Consider the following 16,604-nt stretch of genomic DNA (forward strand, 5'->3'; position numbering starts at 1 on the left):
AGACTACCGCTTTTGAATAATTTCATTAGCATTCAAGCTAGCGCTGCTCACATAGGCATCCTGGATTCTACCGCTTTCTCAAATGAAAATGTTAGCAAGTATGTTACAGTTGCTGACCATAATGTTCCATTTTCTTTTCACCTGTATTAGGGTACAGTAAAACATGTTCATAAGCTGTATGTGTACTGTGTTTATGCCATGCAGGTGTGAATGTCACAGATCACCATGATATTTTCAACAAGTTGACCTCTGTGTTCCATGAAAGAGTGAGCCCTCATGTGGCCAGTCTGACATCAAAGGACTGCACTACACTGAAGAGCCTGATGGGTGCACTGGTGTCCCAGCTCATGGGCATAGAGTACTTGGTAAGGTGACACCTAAAGTAGGATTCCACTCTTCACACTTACTCTCCTTTTCTGTGCTAAGCTGATTGGTTTGTCTCCACTCAAATAGTGGTCAAGTCATATAGTGTTTGGGGGTTTGGTGTAACGTTATGAATCCTAATGCCACATTTCATATTTCTAGCATTCTTGATTTTATTTGTTTTCTTTACCACACACCAATACCAATGACAAGAAATTTGTAGACTGTCATTATACTTTGCCTGGTATGCTACATAAAATATGTAGATCTATGTACTTGTCTGATTACTGTAGATACAAGGCACATACATGTACAATTGTACATGTAGAAAGAATTTGATGCAATAGTAACTGTCAATTTGAGCCAAATGGATCAAGTCAGCTGTTTGGATCATCATATACCATCCAGCATCCATTATGTGTTGTATGATATCAAACATGTATGTTATTGGTAAACTTTATCACATTTTGGAACTGGTAGCTAAAATTTGACTAAATTGGCTACAATCATCAAGCATTGAGAGGATGACAGTTTGTAAACTGAGAATGTCAGATGAATAGACATGAATATAGCTGTAGTCAGTTGTGTGCCATTTATTGCATTGAAGGGTCAAGGGCAAAGGGCATTCTATAATACTTTGGCTGAACCTTACAGTCCCAAGTGCACCTTCAGCCAGGAATGTCCAGGTAAAGCAGAATTAGATTACAGAGAGAGGGAGAGAGAAAGAGAGCAATAAGTAGACAATAATTGCATTAAAGGATAAGGTGACAGGTCCAAAGTTAAGGTCAAAGGTAACTTATATTTTAATATATTGGCAATCATGTTTCAGGTCACTGTAAACAAAACGGGATAAATGTGAGACGTAAAATGGGGTGAATGCAGAAGGTGACAGCACGTAATGGACAGTAGCAAAACTTTGAGGAGGTCCATAGTGTGACATAATGAGACAGGAGAATGAAGTTTGATAGTCTTCATGTTCACCAGGGCTGGGACTGAAATGAACAAGACTAGAATATGGAGGGGGAAAGTGGAGAATATCCCATAGCACACTACAATGTTTCAGGTAAACGACTGCTGAGGCCCCTTGGAAAGTGGTTTAAACAGGGGCGGATTGGGGGGGGGGGAGGGGGGAGGGGGGAGGGGGGGAGGGGGGGCACAACCGACACATGCCCCCTTTATTTTTCTTTAAAAACAAAAGAAATACAAAGGAAAAAATGAAATGAAACCTGGAAGTGGAACCAGAAATGTAACTTGCCCCCCCTCCCTTTACAGAATTCCTTGATGTGCCTCTGGTTTAAATGTGGTATTAAGTAAGGGCTTTCCAGTCATCTGCTGCCTGTAGGAGTCAAAATACTTCATTTGTTGTGACACATTCATTGGCCAGGGTATATCATGTTTCATGAATTTTAACTTTACCCTGGTACTAAATTAAGAATAAATCCCAATATGTGCCTTGAATGAAACTTAGCAGAAGAGATGGAAAGGCAAATGTACAGTAATACAAGAGAAGAGAGAGAGAGGAAAAAAATCAGCTCCAATGGAATAAATCACTTTTGAAATTGCCAACACACGTGTACATTTAGTTAGTGTTCATGGTACATAATGGTATTATGGTACATGTATGGAAAGTCAGCTGTGTCTTACATAAAGGTTTGCTGTGTGCTATGTTGCAATGAAATTCAAGTATGCCATAGTGAATGGAGTAAAATCAGACAAAGAATATTGAAAATAAGAGTGATAGAATTCCAGAGTTTCAGAGGTTTTTGCAAAGCACTGACGTTAGCAGCAACGAGAGATGATAATTATTATCACTGCATTCCTTATCAATCAAAGGAAAGAGTTCCAATGCGTGGGTGTCTTCAAAGACAAATGATACCATACAGTGATAAGGGTTGTTTGTAGATTTTTCACTTTAGTTCTAAAACATGATTCTTATTAAAGTTTAGCTCAGAAAACGATGTTAGAGCAATTACTTTTTGTAACCAATTCTGAGAATATGCATGTGTTGTAATGGTACAATGTATACATAGCATAATATGGATCTTATGCACCAGTGTGTTTTCCGTATACTGTGATGGAATTTAGGTTTACATGAATTTATGATTTTAAACCCAATTTGATGAAGGTCAGTTTATTGTACCGGTATTCATTATTTTTCCATTTCTTGAAGTCCTCATGAACATGGCCTAAATTGCACTTCAAACTAGAGAAGCGCTCTCAGAGCGCAGACCTCCGCCAAGCATGCAGCTTATTTCCATCACTGATCTTGTTCTTCCATAGAGATATCAGTGATTTCCACCCATACGTAATAGCATGCTGAAAGTGTTTATATTAGTGTGCTTAAAGTCTCCTGATTTACCAATATAGAGTTTGTAGAAGCCTTTGTTACGTCATAAACCCTCAGCTGCACAGCGCGCCTCGCCCTAGCAGAAACCAGAACATGCACTTTAGTGCGTGCATACAAACCCCAAATACGCGCAGCCTGAACTCCCAAGTTCATTGACCCTACCTGCCAAAATATCAAAAATCCTTCATAAATTCCCCCCAAATTCTCGGATCACTACCAAAAGTTAATCGTTTGTTACTTGTGTCATTCTCAACCTTTCCTGCAAGTTTCATCCCAACTACTTTTTGAGTTATTTTGCACACGGACAATCTAACTAACTAACGAACTAACTAACGAACAAACCAATGGTAATGAAAATGTAACCTCCTCCCTTGGCAGAGGTAAAAATAGCTAGTGGCATTTTAATCTGTATGACAGGTGATATGAAATGATAATGTGCCGATTTTGTTTTTTTATCTCAGGTTTCTGAGGATGATGAGACACGCCCAGATGTTAACCTAAAGAAAGTTCCCTGCACCTTCCCTGTTCTCCAGACATGGTACAAGGACAATGTCCAAGTGAGACTTTCATCATTTCGCTCTAGTATGCTTGATTTGGTTTTATAATACTTCATTCCATGTTGTGGAAGGCAGAAAATTTTCTAACACTTTAGATAAGTTTACATGCATCTAAGAAAGAAGTAAATGGTATCACCCCTAATCTTTCAAAAATTGCAAGTTACTGTATAGATGCTATATGAAATATGGTATTTGCTTTTTCTTTGTCTATGCAGAAGCATAAATCATGCATCTCCACTGTCTTCAAATCACCACGTCGCTCCAGGAAAAGGCGGTCAGCCAGTGGTCCTGTTTCCTACCCAGAATTCCCTCCCATTATTATTATCTTTGAGGATATTGAGGGATTCAAACCTGTTGTCATCCAGGACTTCATTCATATTTGCAGGTGAGTTAAAAGGTTTTGATGCTATCTTGATTTGCCAATAACGATTGGATAGTTAACGAGTACAACAAGAATTGCCGGAGGTGTTAGAGGGAGAAAAGGAATTCTTTTTGTTTTTAAGATTACTGCTTAGAATCAAACAAGGCAAAATATCATTATATAAGGGCTTTATTGTCAGGTTGATGAGTCAATGAAAAGTGTGTGTGTGTGTGTGTGTGTGTGTGTGTTTGTGTTTGTTTTGTTTTGTTTTGTTGAGCCGAGCCATTATAATTGTAATAAGAGTATCATCTTTGAACTGTACTATAGAAAGCTCTTGTGTCCTGGTAACCCAGTGACATTTTGGAAGATGTTTTATATAATTATACAAATTATTATAGATTTCTTTTTTTATTACTTCATAACATCATGTCTTCCTCATCTACCACTCAAATACTTTGGCATCATAATTATGTCCTATTAGCAGGGATCATCTGCAGGTTACTAACTTGTTATGTTTATTGTACCTCTGCTGCAAAGTGACACAGGAGGCATTATTTTTTTGGGTTGTCCATCTGTCCTTTTTTCAGTACATCCATTTGTTTTTTCATCCTTCCTCACATCAGTCCCTTATCAATTTTATGGACAACGTAAACTGAGAACTGTTAAAAGTATTCCATGAAACTTAGCATTTGTATGAGTTGACGAAGGAGTACCTTTCACTTTTGAGTGCACATGTTCAAAGGTTGAAGGTCAAGTCAAATTCTTGAAATGTCACTACTTGAAGCTGTTATATGCAAGGTATACATGAATGAGGTCCCAGACATTTTCGCCATTTGACATTGAGACTATAATCGTTAAAGTGCAGTATTGCCCTACCATACCTATATGACAACATTTTTGCATTTTGTTTAGTTTAAGGTCCAACGAGAATTTGCAAAGTTGATGAAAATAAGAGTGTAGACATTATATCCCCATATCTATGGAATGCCAGAATGTTTTCTCATGAAGTGTAGTGTATACTTGTATTATTACCAAAGAAAGATTGTCTGTAAGGAAAGTTTTTGGCCCTAAGATCAGTGGTGAAAAGTCAAGCAAAAATGCTAAAATTTCATATACGTAAGGTCTCTGAAATGGCTCCAGGTATCTTCATGAAACTTTAAAATAGTACAATACATTGCCTTACATTTTGTTTTCAACATATTGGGTCATGAGGTCCAAGGTCAAAGGTCAAAGGCTACCTAGAAATGTTAAGATCACATTATTTTATGCTGAAAGTACAACATTTTCCCCCATACCCTGAAAATGACTGACACTACTTACTTGGTGATTACACTTGGTACATACACTGTACAATGTATTTGCATTACCGCACAATGGATATGTAGGGATAGTTTTTTTTTAGTTTTTTTTTTAGGCATAGGGTTAAATGTTGGGTGAAAATAATAAAGATATGACCTGTTTTCCATATTTTGAGTGGCTCTAAGTATTGTCCTGAAGATGTGTGTATCATTTTCAGATAATGAGTATTTGCCAGTCATGTGTAATGAAATATAAAATCTCACATTTTCAGTATGTAATGTAAACCTACATATTGGGAGAACAATGCGATGTGGTGGAGCTATGTTATACCAGTCACCATTGTATGATTTCAAGTCTTTGTACCTCTGACATTTAACCTTCAGTCAGTATCTTGACAAGCTGCCCATAGTGTTAACCTTTGGCATTGCAACCTCTGTGGGAGTGATCCATCGACTGCTTCCCCAGTCTGCCTCCTCATGTCTCAGTATGGAGAAATTCCAAGCTGAACCATCATCAGTGTACCTCTCACAAGTTATTGACAAAGTAAGTCTTATGTGAGTAAAGTTCATTTTCCCCACTCAGTGAGGTTGGACAGTTCATTTTATCAATAGAACCCTCTTCTGTGCTATCCTGTGAGTTGGGTCAATGTTGGTAATATGGTTTTCTTTGATTTTTTTCTTACCATGTCTTCTGGGGTCTCCCACATTAGTTGACTCCTCCCAGCAACTTAGATATCCCTATTCTTTAGAGTATGATATAATGTTAACATGTGAATAGTTTTATCATTTGGAGTAATAAATCGTAAGAAAATATATTCTGTGTAGACTGTGCAGGACTGTTGATACCACTACTGACTGCAACTCAATTTGAAATGATACACTTATGTACTTTTAGGACATGATGTAAAGGCTTATTCCTCTTGAGATATGTACAGTGCATATCCAAAAAAAAAAAAATGAAATCCAGTTTTGGAGGGCTACTATTTCATAATTGTCAGTTATGGAGAGCTCAATGTTGGTTGTGGGGAAAAAGGAACTCTTCCTCCTTCCATTGGTACTGGGGAAAAAGGAACTCTTCCTTCTTCCATTGGTACCTGATTATATTCATTGAGAAATGTCATGCATGACTGAAAGCGTGAACTTTTATAAAGACAACAATGACAACAATGACCAATTGCCCCATTGAGTGTCACATGAAGGAACAATGAATGTCACACTTGATCTGTGAATGAAAATGGACAAATTGACGACCAGCCCGCATGACTGCAGGTTTGTGTTTGGGGTTTCTTCTAACTTTTTATGGTCCATAACCTTCAACATGGCCATGTTGTCAATAACTTGATCACTCCCACAAAGGTTAACCCATTATCCATTTTTAGCTCACCTGAGCCAAAGGCTCATGTTGAATATGAACAGAGAAAATGGACTGTTTTGGTCGGCTTTGTAGGAGTGACCAAGTTATAGGATGGGTGGCCATGTTGCAGGTTTAATATGGTCTTTAATAGCAACCCTGAACACAAACCTAAACACAAACATACATTTGTACAGGCTAGCCTGTTTATTTGGACACTTTCATTGGCAGATCTCATCCATTCAGTGAGACATTCGTTATTCCTTCATATGACACTCAAACTTGGAAAAAGTGCAATGTGTCATTGTTGTCTTTTAAGTTGATGTGTTCAGTCATGCATGACATTTGTTAACATGATTAGGTACCAATGGAAAGAGGAAGAATTCCTCTTTCCCGACAACCAACATTGTGCTCTCTAATAGTTGACAATTATGAAACAGTAGCCCTCCAAAGTTGGATTTTTACGCACTCTATACAGTTGCCTGTACATAGCCAGGAGTTTAAAGACAAATATTTCTCAGGTCATCTCATTCTATGTAGAACATTTTTGTAATTTTACCTTTGCCAGTCTGTTAACATGTAGCAAATAATCTGGCATGTAGTGAGTCAAACGTGTGATTGATCATTGCAATCTGACACTTGTACTACTACTATGTCTGACCTCCATTTATAGTATGCAATATACCTCAAAGATAAGAGTGTTACATTGTAAATGATGAAAGTGAAAGACTTACCTGCTTTCCTTAACTTTATTCTTTGTCTGGAATGCTGTAAAAGTGGAAATCTTTGAATAATTTTGTGCACTTGATCTGGCAAGATGAGTTTTGCATATTTTTGTTTCCGTGGACTCAAAATATAAATTAATTCTTCATACAGCAAGCAAAATATATGCATACAATGTTTGTGTTATTGTTTCATACTAGTTCCATGTCGTAAGGACATTTCCACATCACAAAATGTTAACACTGTACAGTAGTGACCACAGGAACCTGATTGATGAAAATGTGCAAAACACCTTTGTGGGATTTCCTAAAGAACTGACAAGAAAATGCCACAAACATCTTTGCAGGTTCTGCTGACTGCCAAGCATCCATTCAAGCTGGGGTCAAAGGTCTTCCAGTTCTTGCTTGACCTCTTCCTCTATCATGACTTTTCTGTCATGAATTTTGTGCAAGGGTTACAGGTATGTAAAGCAGAAAAACTGTATCTTGGTATGGTCTAGCAATCTCCTAGAAAATGAAAATCAGAAAGTGAGGAAAGTACATAATATAATAGTCCTTCAGTATTATCTGATTATTCAAATAATGACTTTTCATCACTCCCTTACATTCTATCCTTACATTAATTAAGTTTGAATATTTCAGAAGTTGTAAAAGATTTGTTAGTGAAGTCTATGTGATATTGTACTTGCCATGAACTTTCAGACAATCTGAAAGACATTTTTTAAAGCACATTTCAATACATTTCACATTTATAATTACTTAAGACTTAAGCTCAAACTTCAGTTCTACTTGTTTACACCTTTTACACTTCTCTCCATGTGAAGCATGCATACTAATTGGTATCACCTTTGTTTGGCTTACAGTTTGCTGTCCTAGATCACTATTTCTCTCAGCCACTGAGCTTACTCTGTTGTCGTCATGGTGACGCCATCAGCCGGATCAGAAACTTGTCACACGAGCAACTTGAGTTATTTCGACAGTTGCAGTCTTTCAGGAGGTAAATCAGCCGCGGCCGAGCCTGGCCCTGCACTGTAAACGGGGTGTTAAAGCCCTTCTCATTCTCAACAGACGTTGTGAAATATTGCTAGTCTCTAAAAAGAGAAACGATTTTAATATTTTGACATTAATCTTTTTCACTGCCTTTTCAGTGAAAAATTGAGAGATTGACAACCACCAACTCTTACGATGGTAATGATTCCACTTGTCTCCCATATTTTATATGGAAACATTGAATGGTTGATGTAATGATGAAACAATCTTCATGTCTCCAATATTGAATAAACTGCAATGTGACTAGAGCTATTTTGTCTGTATGCAGGTTTGTGGATGGTTGCCCAGCTAGTGACCAGAGAGCCCTTCTACTGGATGACAAACACATGAAGGTCAGTCTGATCTACTGGTAGACATACATGCCAACTCATCTCTCTGTACCACTACAGGTAGATATCTGTCAATTTCTCTCTTACTGCACAACTGATATCTTTTTTGGAAATTGTTCTTGAAATCATAAGAACAAACTTAATGGAATAAGAAATGATGTGTTATCTACACATGTTTTAATTTCCTGGCAACTGCTTGAAACTAGACAAAAAACTCATGATAGTAAATCGTGTTTGTTTGTTTGTAACATCACTATACCTTTCTTCAAAGACACTTCCAACTTCACAGATTTCCATTTTACAGAAAGTGTGCATGAATGAACCTTTTTTAGCAGCCTGTGCACTTAACTCTCTATGTGCCACGTTCGCATGCCCACTCAGGCGACGGCGTGCCAACTTTGCATATTCTGCTCAAACCCACAAAGCCACTCAAACCAATCGATAAATAGCCAAATGCCACAGTGTTTGTGTTGATTCCATTCCTGTCACATGTAGCTTGTGTTTTATGTAGTGATCGGCTATAAAGTAGTTTTCCCAACTGTTTCAGGCACTGTTTTCTGTCCAGATGTCTTGCCTCCAGTGCCTCTACAGTAATGTAGCTACTGGTTATTTAAAAGAAAAATGATCATACACTGTAGATCTGTCACACAATTTACATAATAGGAGAACTTGGCATTTTCTTCACAACTTTGCTCATTACATGTCCAGGGTAACAAAAATAGATATTGAACTTACATGGATTTGAAAAGCAGAATGTTTACCCAAAGCATGACTACATTGCTGTTTCAGAATAATGTGGCATACGGGGGGGATTACACCATGGTACATAAAGAGTTAACAGACCAAAAGACCAATGAATGATTACAGTTTTGACTGACTTTGTTGAACTTGCCTTTTCATAGACTTGTAATGCTTGTTCACTACTCTTTCTTCCTCCAACTGTATAGAAGGTGCTTCAAGAGCTTCTTAAGAAGCTGAGTGATTACCACAAGACATTTTATCCGACTCTACGGTGCCTTCATATCCTGTCAGAAAGCTTACCCTACCATCCCCTGGGCAAACAGATGAGGGAGCTCTATGCTTTGGCGTCAGAAGGTGACATCTATGAGACAGATGGCTACAAGGAGTCATTCAAGTACATGAAGTGAGTAAGAAATTGACAAGATTACATTTCAGTCAGGAATTGCTCTTTGATCACTGTATGAGAATAAACACAACAAATCAATGAAAATTACCAGTATTGACATGTTTGTTACTTCTAGAATGTTGTTAAGTTATAGGGTTTAGGAACATGTTTTATTGTGTTGGGGGGGGGGGGTGCTGTTTCCACCTCAGCTGCTAAGTGATATAGATCTAGCCAATTTAAAAGACAACTCTTCATGTAGAAACCCATTCCAGCCATACAGATGAAATGTCAAGATTTTGGAGAAAATTCTTTGTGTGGTTAAAGACCCAGTACCATAGGGAGAGAAGGGTGACCAAATTAAACTGATCTTCATTTGCTGCCCACTTGGTTACATTAAAAAAAGCAAACAAACAAACAAAACCACTTCAGGTGTAGTCTTGTTAGAATGGGATTGCCTGTCAGTGAATATGTGTGTCAAAGAGAACACTCTTTAGTAATGTTCTTTTCTAGCTGAAATTCTTTTTAGCTCTGGGTATACTCACATAGAGATCCATGACAAAGCTGTACGCAATTTATTATGGGAATTTTTTAATGTATTCGAGTTGGGTCAGCTGTTCCACTGCATGTATCCCCCAACTACATGTACCTGATCTTGGAAATGCATCTAGCTTGAGAAATTTTTCATCACCTTGTAGTTAACACTGTCTAGAATTTGCAAATGCTGAATTAATTAAAATGCAATTTGACCTTGTCGAAGACATTTTTTTTTTTTTTTTGTCTGATTAAGTCCCCAATACTCAGTCCAGACAACTTGCTTATGATAAATATATTTGTATGTGCTGCCTGATCAGCCGTCTGAATAATAAAATTCAACAGAGTTCTCATGGAATTCTATGGCATAAACCTTGGTGCATTGGAATGCTTCCTTGTGTACCGTCTTCATCTCTTTTTTCCATGCAACTTCCCCAAGTAGGCTACCTTTAACATTGGCCTTTATATCATCGCTAAGGTGACAAAACCTTGTAGCTACAATTTTTGTGAAAATGACTTTTTTTGCATTTATGGTCAAATAATTGGTTAAGTGATGTCCTGTCCAAATCCTAGTTGTCTTACCCCAAAAATGAAGCCACAATGACACGTCAAAGGAAGGGCTGTCCCATTTGGTATAGTGCTTTGGCCGCCATGTTTTTTGGCTCTTCTGAACATTTAACATTTTGTAGATACAAGGTCTTGTCGCCCCAGTGAAGATATGCAAGTTCTTTATAATTCCTTTTGTGGTTTTTTTTATGTTGTTTAGTTTTTCTCTTTCTAAGAATAGACTTGTGATTTGATCTTTGATTGAATTGCAGCTAAGATATTTGTGTGGATTATCAAGAACACTTTTTTTCTCTCCTTGCTCAAGATTGTTTGCCAGAGATGAGCTCCTGACCAAGATGACTCTTTGTGAGGAGACTTTAGCTTCCTTTGAAGGGCTGCAGGAATCACGATTTCAGATTGAAACTTTACAAGCCAAGCTGGAAACTCTAGGAGGTAAGAATCAATTTGAATATGTCTCAGAAATCAAAGTCCTCTTTGGAGCCCACATGATTTCAAAATAAGAGAAAATTGCTAACATCTCTCCAGGACATTTAGGACAATTTTGCTAACAAGTTTGTCTGTTGATGAATTTCATTTTTGTGTCAGTCATTAAAGTCACAGTGAATTGATTTTTTGAATGATCAAGCTCTTTCCAAGCTATACTTTGTGAATTTGAAATTAATGGTTCCAGAAATCTTACAAGGTCAACATCATAATGTTCTGCTAAAATGATCTGATTAATGCAATCACTCAGCAGGGGAAACAAATCTCTTATTGCTGACCTTGTTTTAAGTGAATGATACTGGTCCACTTTGTGGCAGTAGAGGACTTGTACAGAAACCTGACATCCCATAAAGTGATGTTCGGATGATTTCTCTCTGAGATTTTTTGGCTACTTCATGACTTACCAGTGAGCAAATCGCTCCTATTAGTTTGAACATAGAGTTTCATCAAAGGACAAAGGAGTAGATTACATGAACTCACATAGCTGTGTCTTCAGCAATTAGAATGTGTGAATTTGAATGGCAGTATGTTTTACATTGAGCTGTAATGTGTCTTGTGGGTGTGTTTTTTTTTCTTTCCTTAGATTCCTGTAATCAGCCTGTGGAAGACAATGACAGTGAGGAGGGAAAGACCAAGAAGAGACAAGGATCAAAGGAAGAAGAAGTGATGGAGGAGGGATGTATCCAAGGGAAGACCACGCTTCACTCTCTGCAGCAGAAACTGATGTACGATGCCAGGAAACAGCGCAAGATGACCAGATATGAAGCCTTGCGCAATGAGATCCTAGACTTCTTTGATTCTTTGTTCAGGTTTGTAAGCCTTATACATTCTTGTTAGTGTCAATAGATGATTATTAAAGCGCAACATCAGTCTTATAGTCAGTAAAATGTAGATAATGTATTAAAGATGGATTGTTTTTATGTAATGAAAGACGGGTGTATTGCAGTCTTTCCTTTTCTTCATTCATTCCTGCAGGCAGTATTTGACATGCCCAATGAACCAACCTCTGCATGAGGTGTGCTACTACAATGACATCTCTGAGCTCAGGCAGCGTCTGAATGCCTCCCCGAGGGCAGCAATCCAGACTGCTTTGAGTAATCCATACTACTATCTGCAGGTAGGAAGCTGTCTCACTACTCAACTGTTCATTTCATTTCATTTCCTTTATTTTCCACGTCCTGATAAAAAGCATTTACAAGCTACAAAAAATACAGGAATGATACATACACAGTAGGACATTGCAACAATACAAGAAAAATAAGTCCAACTTACAAGGATTTTACAACAGACAAACACAACATAAAAACAGCTATTTCAGATTGTGGGGGGGGGGGGGGGATCAACATAGACCGTTGGTCTTTCTATGGCTGATCCCGAGTGTTACAGGAAAGAATAGTTACATTGATGCAATACACACAAGAAAAACTATACTACAAAAGTGCACAATACATATAAGAAGGCAAGAGTAATCAAAGTGTGGTGCTTGTACACTGCATAAGACTTCAAATTTATAATATATCTTTATGATATATATATATAACTGTTGTGTTACACCATCTATTTAGCCAGCACTCACCATCATAAATGGTGTAATGGCCGCTGCTTTGGTGTGAGACCATCTATTTGCTAACGCTCACCACCATAATGGTGTAATGGTCACTGCTTTGGTGTTAGACCGTATATTTGCTAACGCTCACCACCATAATGGTGTAATGGTCACTGCTTTGGTGTTAGACCATCTATTAGCCATCTGTTGATGTACACTGACTGTTGTCATAACATCATCTACTGTATGCGCCAAATATGTCGAGAGGTTTTTATTTTTGTGAATTTTGGGAGTTGGGTGCTATCCGCGAAATTAAAGACACGCGAAAATATTGACTGTGATCAAGATATGAATGTGACATACGCGTGTACACTTCTCCATTCAGTACAGGACTCAATGATCGCGAATTTAACCACTCGTGAAATCGTTTGGTATTCCCGATTCGCTAAAATTTGGACTCGCGAAATATGTGGCGTATACAGTACATAGGAGCACACTGTCTTCCTGGTGTCTCAGTGTTAGACACATATTAATTGATTTCTTGCCAACCACTCTATGATCAAAAGATTTTGTCTCTCTTGTAAAGATATGATGTCAATATCATATTTGTGCCTTTTTGGCCCCCCTTTCAGATCTCGGTCGTGGATCGCGCGATCCTCGCAAAAATTTGCACTAAGGTAGAGGTCAATGTAATCTACAAGAGTGTTTAGTTGTCCCCGCCGAACGAGTTCGAGCAGGGGACTATGAAACGGGCTCCGTACGTGTGTGTGTCTGTGTGTCCGTGTGTCCGTGCGTCCGTGTGTGATCAAAATGTTCAAAATGCTACTCCTTCGCCATTTCTAACCCGATTTTGATTCTGTTTGCTTTATATGATAGCACTACATGGGAGCTTTGAAACTTCTATACAGAATTTCAGTTGTGACCTTTGACCTTGACCTTTGACCTATATTGTACATTTTGCTTCAAAATGCTACTCCTTCGCCATTTCTAACCCGATTTTGATTCCGTTTGCTTTATATGATGGCACTAGGTGAGGGCTTCAAAACTTCTACACAGAATTTTGACCTTTGACTTCTTTGACCTTTGACCTTGATTTTTGACCTATATTGTACATTGGCTACAAAATGCTACTCCTTCGCCATTTCTAACCCGATTTCGATTCCGTTTGCTTTATGTGATGGCACTAGGTGAGGGCTTCAAAACTTCAACACAGAATTTTGACCTTTGACTTCTTTGACCTTTGACCTATATTTTACATTTTGCTACAAAATGCTACTCCTTCGCCATTTGTTACCCGATTTCAATTCCGTTTGCTTTAAGTGATGGCACTAAGTGAGGGCTTCAAAACTTCAACACAGAATTTTGACCTTTGACTTCTTTGACCTTTGACCTTGATTTTTGACCTATATTTTACATTTTGCTACAAAATGCTACTCCTTCGCCATTTGTTACCCGATTTCAATTCCGTTTGCTTTAAGTGATGGCACTAAGTGAGGGCTTCAAAATTTCTACACAGAATTTTGACCTTTGACTTCTTTGACCTTTGACCTATATTGTACATTTTGCTTCAAAATGCTACTCCTTCGCCATTTCTAACCCGATTTCGATTCCGTTTTATGGCACTACATGTAGGTGATGGCTTCAAAACTTCTACACCGAATTTTGACCTTTGACTTCTTTGACCTTTGACCTTGATTTTTTTTACCTATATTGTACATTGGCTACAAAATGCTACTCCTTCGCCATTTCTAACCCGATTTCGATTCCGTTTGCTTTATGTGATGGCGCTAGGTGAGGGCTTCAAAACTTCTACATAGAATTTTGACCCTTGACTTCTTTCACCTTTGACCTTGATCTTTTTACCTATATTGTACATTTTGCTACTAAATGCTACTTCCGGCGGGGACATATTTTACGCACCGCGTAATTTCTACTTTTCCTTGTTTTATTTTTCAAATTTTATGTATTTTATATTAATTAATTTATGCTAATTTATGCAGAAATATTTTTTTGCCATTAGATAAAAAAATAAAACTCCAAGACTTCTCATTTTTGGTGAACATATTCTTTTCAATATCCTCAACAATAATATTGGAGCAAAAATCGGCTTCATATGCATTCCTTATGTATTCTATTGTTTATTGAATTTCTTATGTATTTCCCTGTTTTTCTCCTTTTTGTTTTTGTTGGGTTTTTTGGTCAAAATTTGTTGCTGAAACTTTTTAAAGCATAATCAGGCTAGAATAAATCATTATCAGCCATTGAAAGTAAAAATATTCATTTTTATATGAATTAATTGCAAAAACACAATTTTCATTGGATTTGTACACAAAATCACGTTTTTGAGCAATTTTTGGGTAGACAAATTTTTTTCAAAGGGGCGTGGCTTCAAAACGGTATGCCTGTTAGCAACAAATTTGGTCTCAAAAGTTGCGCGATACTTGAAAGAAAAAAGTCATAAAATATTGCATAGAGCATCATGCGTTGCGGAATAATCAAGCGAAACGTCAAGGGGAAGCAAAATGCCCGCTGCTGGGAATTATTATTATTATAATTATTATTATTATTATTATTATTATTATTATTATTATTATTATTATTATTATCATTATTATTATTATTGTTATTATTATTGTTATTATTATCATTATCATCATCATTATTGTTATTTATTCGGCTTTCATTCACAAATATCATAGTGCATATTTCGAAATCAGAATATACACTGGAGTGGTAAGGGAATAAATTAAGTCTCGTGTATTTTGTGTTCATGTGTTCATCCATCTCCCACTGGTTTTTAGTTCAATCAACTTGTGTTCTGATAAGCATCCCCCTTCCCATAATAATGAAATAATGATGAAATGAGGTAAAAACCATGAAATCATTTTCTGGTTGTTACTGTTGCAATGAAATGCAATTCTTCTGCTGTTACAGGTATATCTTTATATCAGATATCATTTCATCATCTTAAAGTGATACTGATTTGTTTCTTTCTAGAAAATTATAATCATTTAGCATCAAGAGTGGAATAATATCTGTATTGTGTCTTTCTACAGAACTCAGAGTGTGAGAAGCTGGGTGATGGGATCAGCAACACTCTGCCTGACCTGTGCATCGTCTACAAACTTCATCTTGAATGTGGTCGATTAATCAACCTGTATGACTGGTTACAGGTGAGATTGAATATAGGTAGACAAGCAGGTAACTCAAAAGAGTACTTTAATAGTTGAACAGTTAAATGATGGTAGTAAAGATGTACACAGATTCGACTGTAGTTTCATCAAATAAACAATGTGTTATAGTAAGTCTGGGATTGATATGGGGCAGACGTGCCAAGTCTCTTGATTCATTTAAAGATTCCTGATAAATGAAATTTATCTTCATGTTTTGATACTAGAATGCAAACACTCCTTGATTCTATTTTTATTTGGGCCTGTTGAGTAGCATGTAATGCACAATGACCTAATTCCTCTTTGTAACTGTTAGCAGCTCTGAAGGCATTGTAAATTATATGTTCCTTTGTAGAATGGGTGATTTCATTCAGTCATTAAGATAATAATTTATATCCTACCACTGTTTTCTCTTCCTCTATCAGGCATTCATTACTGTAGTTCAGGGAGACAGTCATCCAGAGACCAGTGACACAACCTCAAAACCAGATTCTGTCTTGCAGTATCCTTTCAGAAACAAGGCTTTATTGTTTAAATCTTGATTTGACATATTTTTCAGTTAGCAATGATGGTATATTCAGTTGGAAGTTTGAGCTTAACCGAGGTAAGCCCTCAAGTGAGCTGTGATGATCTTTCTGTCCATTGTCTGCCTTCCCTCATGTGTTGTGATAACCTTGCTATAATCTTCTTTTATAAGACCATGGTCCTATACAACAAAACTTGCTTGGAGTCATTCAAGCAAGGAATACAGAATTTATCCAGTGATACTAGTAGTGAGTAAGGAGCTCAATGTCAGAGCCGTA

At 37.3% G+C, this 16,604-nt stretch overlaps 1 protein-coding gene across 1 annotated transcript in view; it reads left to right on the top strand.

The window, feature by feature from the left end:
- The window catches only part of LOC139740138 (origin recognition complex subunit 3-like), a 41,115-nt gene that overhangs the window by 23,431 nt on the left and 1,080 nt on the right, over positions 1-16,604 (top strand). Inside the window, exons 5-17 of the mRNA XM_071650719.1 lie at positions 205-365; positions 3,172-3,267; positions 3,483-3,652; positions 5,311-5,470; positions 7,347-7,460; positions 7,863-7,996; positions 8,318-8,381; positions 9,326-9,522; positions 10,907-11,034; positions 11,669-11,894; positions 12,061-12,202; positions 15,688-15,804; positions 16,227-16,303. Coding sequence (XP_071506820.1) covers positions 205-365; positions 3,172-3,267; positions 3,483-3,652; positions 5,311-5,470; positions 7,347-7,460; positions 7,863-7,996; positions 8,318-8,381; positions 9,326-9,522; positions 10,907-11,034; positions 11,669-11,894; positions 12,061-12,202; positions 15,688-15,804; positions 16,227-16,303 — 1,786 coding nt within the window. The remainder of the gene's footprint in view (positions 1-204; positions 366-3,171; positions 3,268-3,482; positions 3,653-5,310; positions 5,471-7,346; positions 7,461-7,862; positions 7,997-8,317; positions 8,382-9,325; positions 9,523-10,906; positions 11,035-11,668; positions 11,895-12,060; positions 12,203-15,687; positions 15,805-16,226; positions 16,304-16,604) is intronic.

The sequence above is a fragment of the Diadema antillarum genome, unplaced genomic scaffold (genome assembly GCF_040938485.1).
Source record: "Diadema antillarum isolate AM-2024a unplaced genomic scaffold, OU_Dant_1.0 seq00000836_RagTag, whole genome shotgun sequence".
Lineage (NCBI taxonomy): Eukaryota > Metazoa > Echinodermata > Echinoidea > Diadematoida > Diadematidae > Diadema > Diadema antillarum.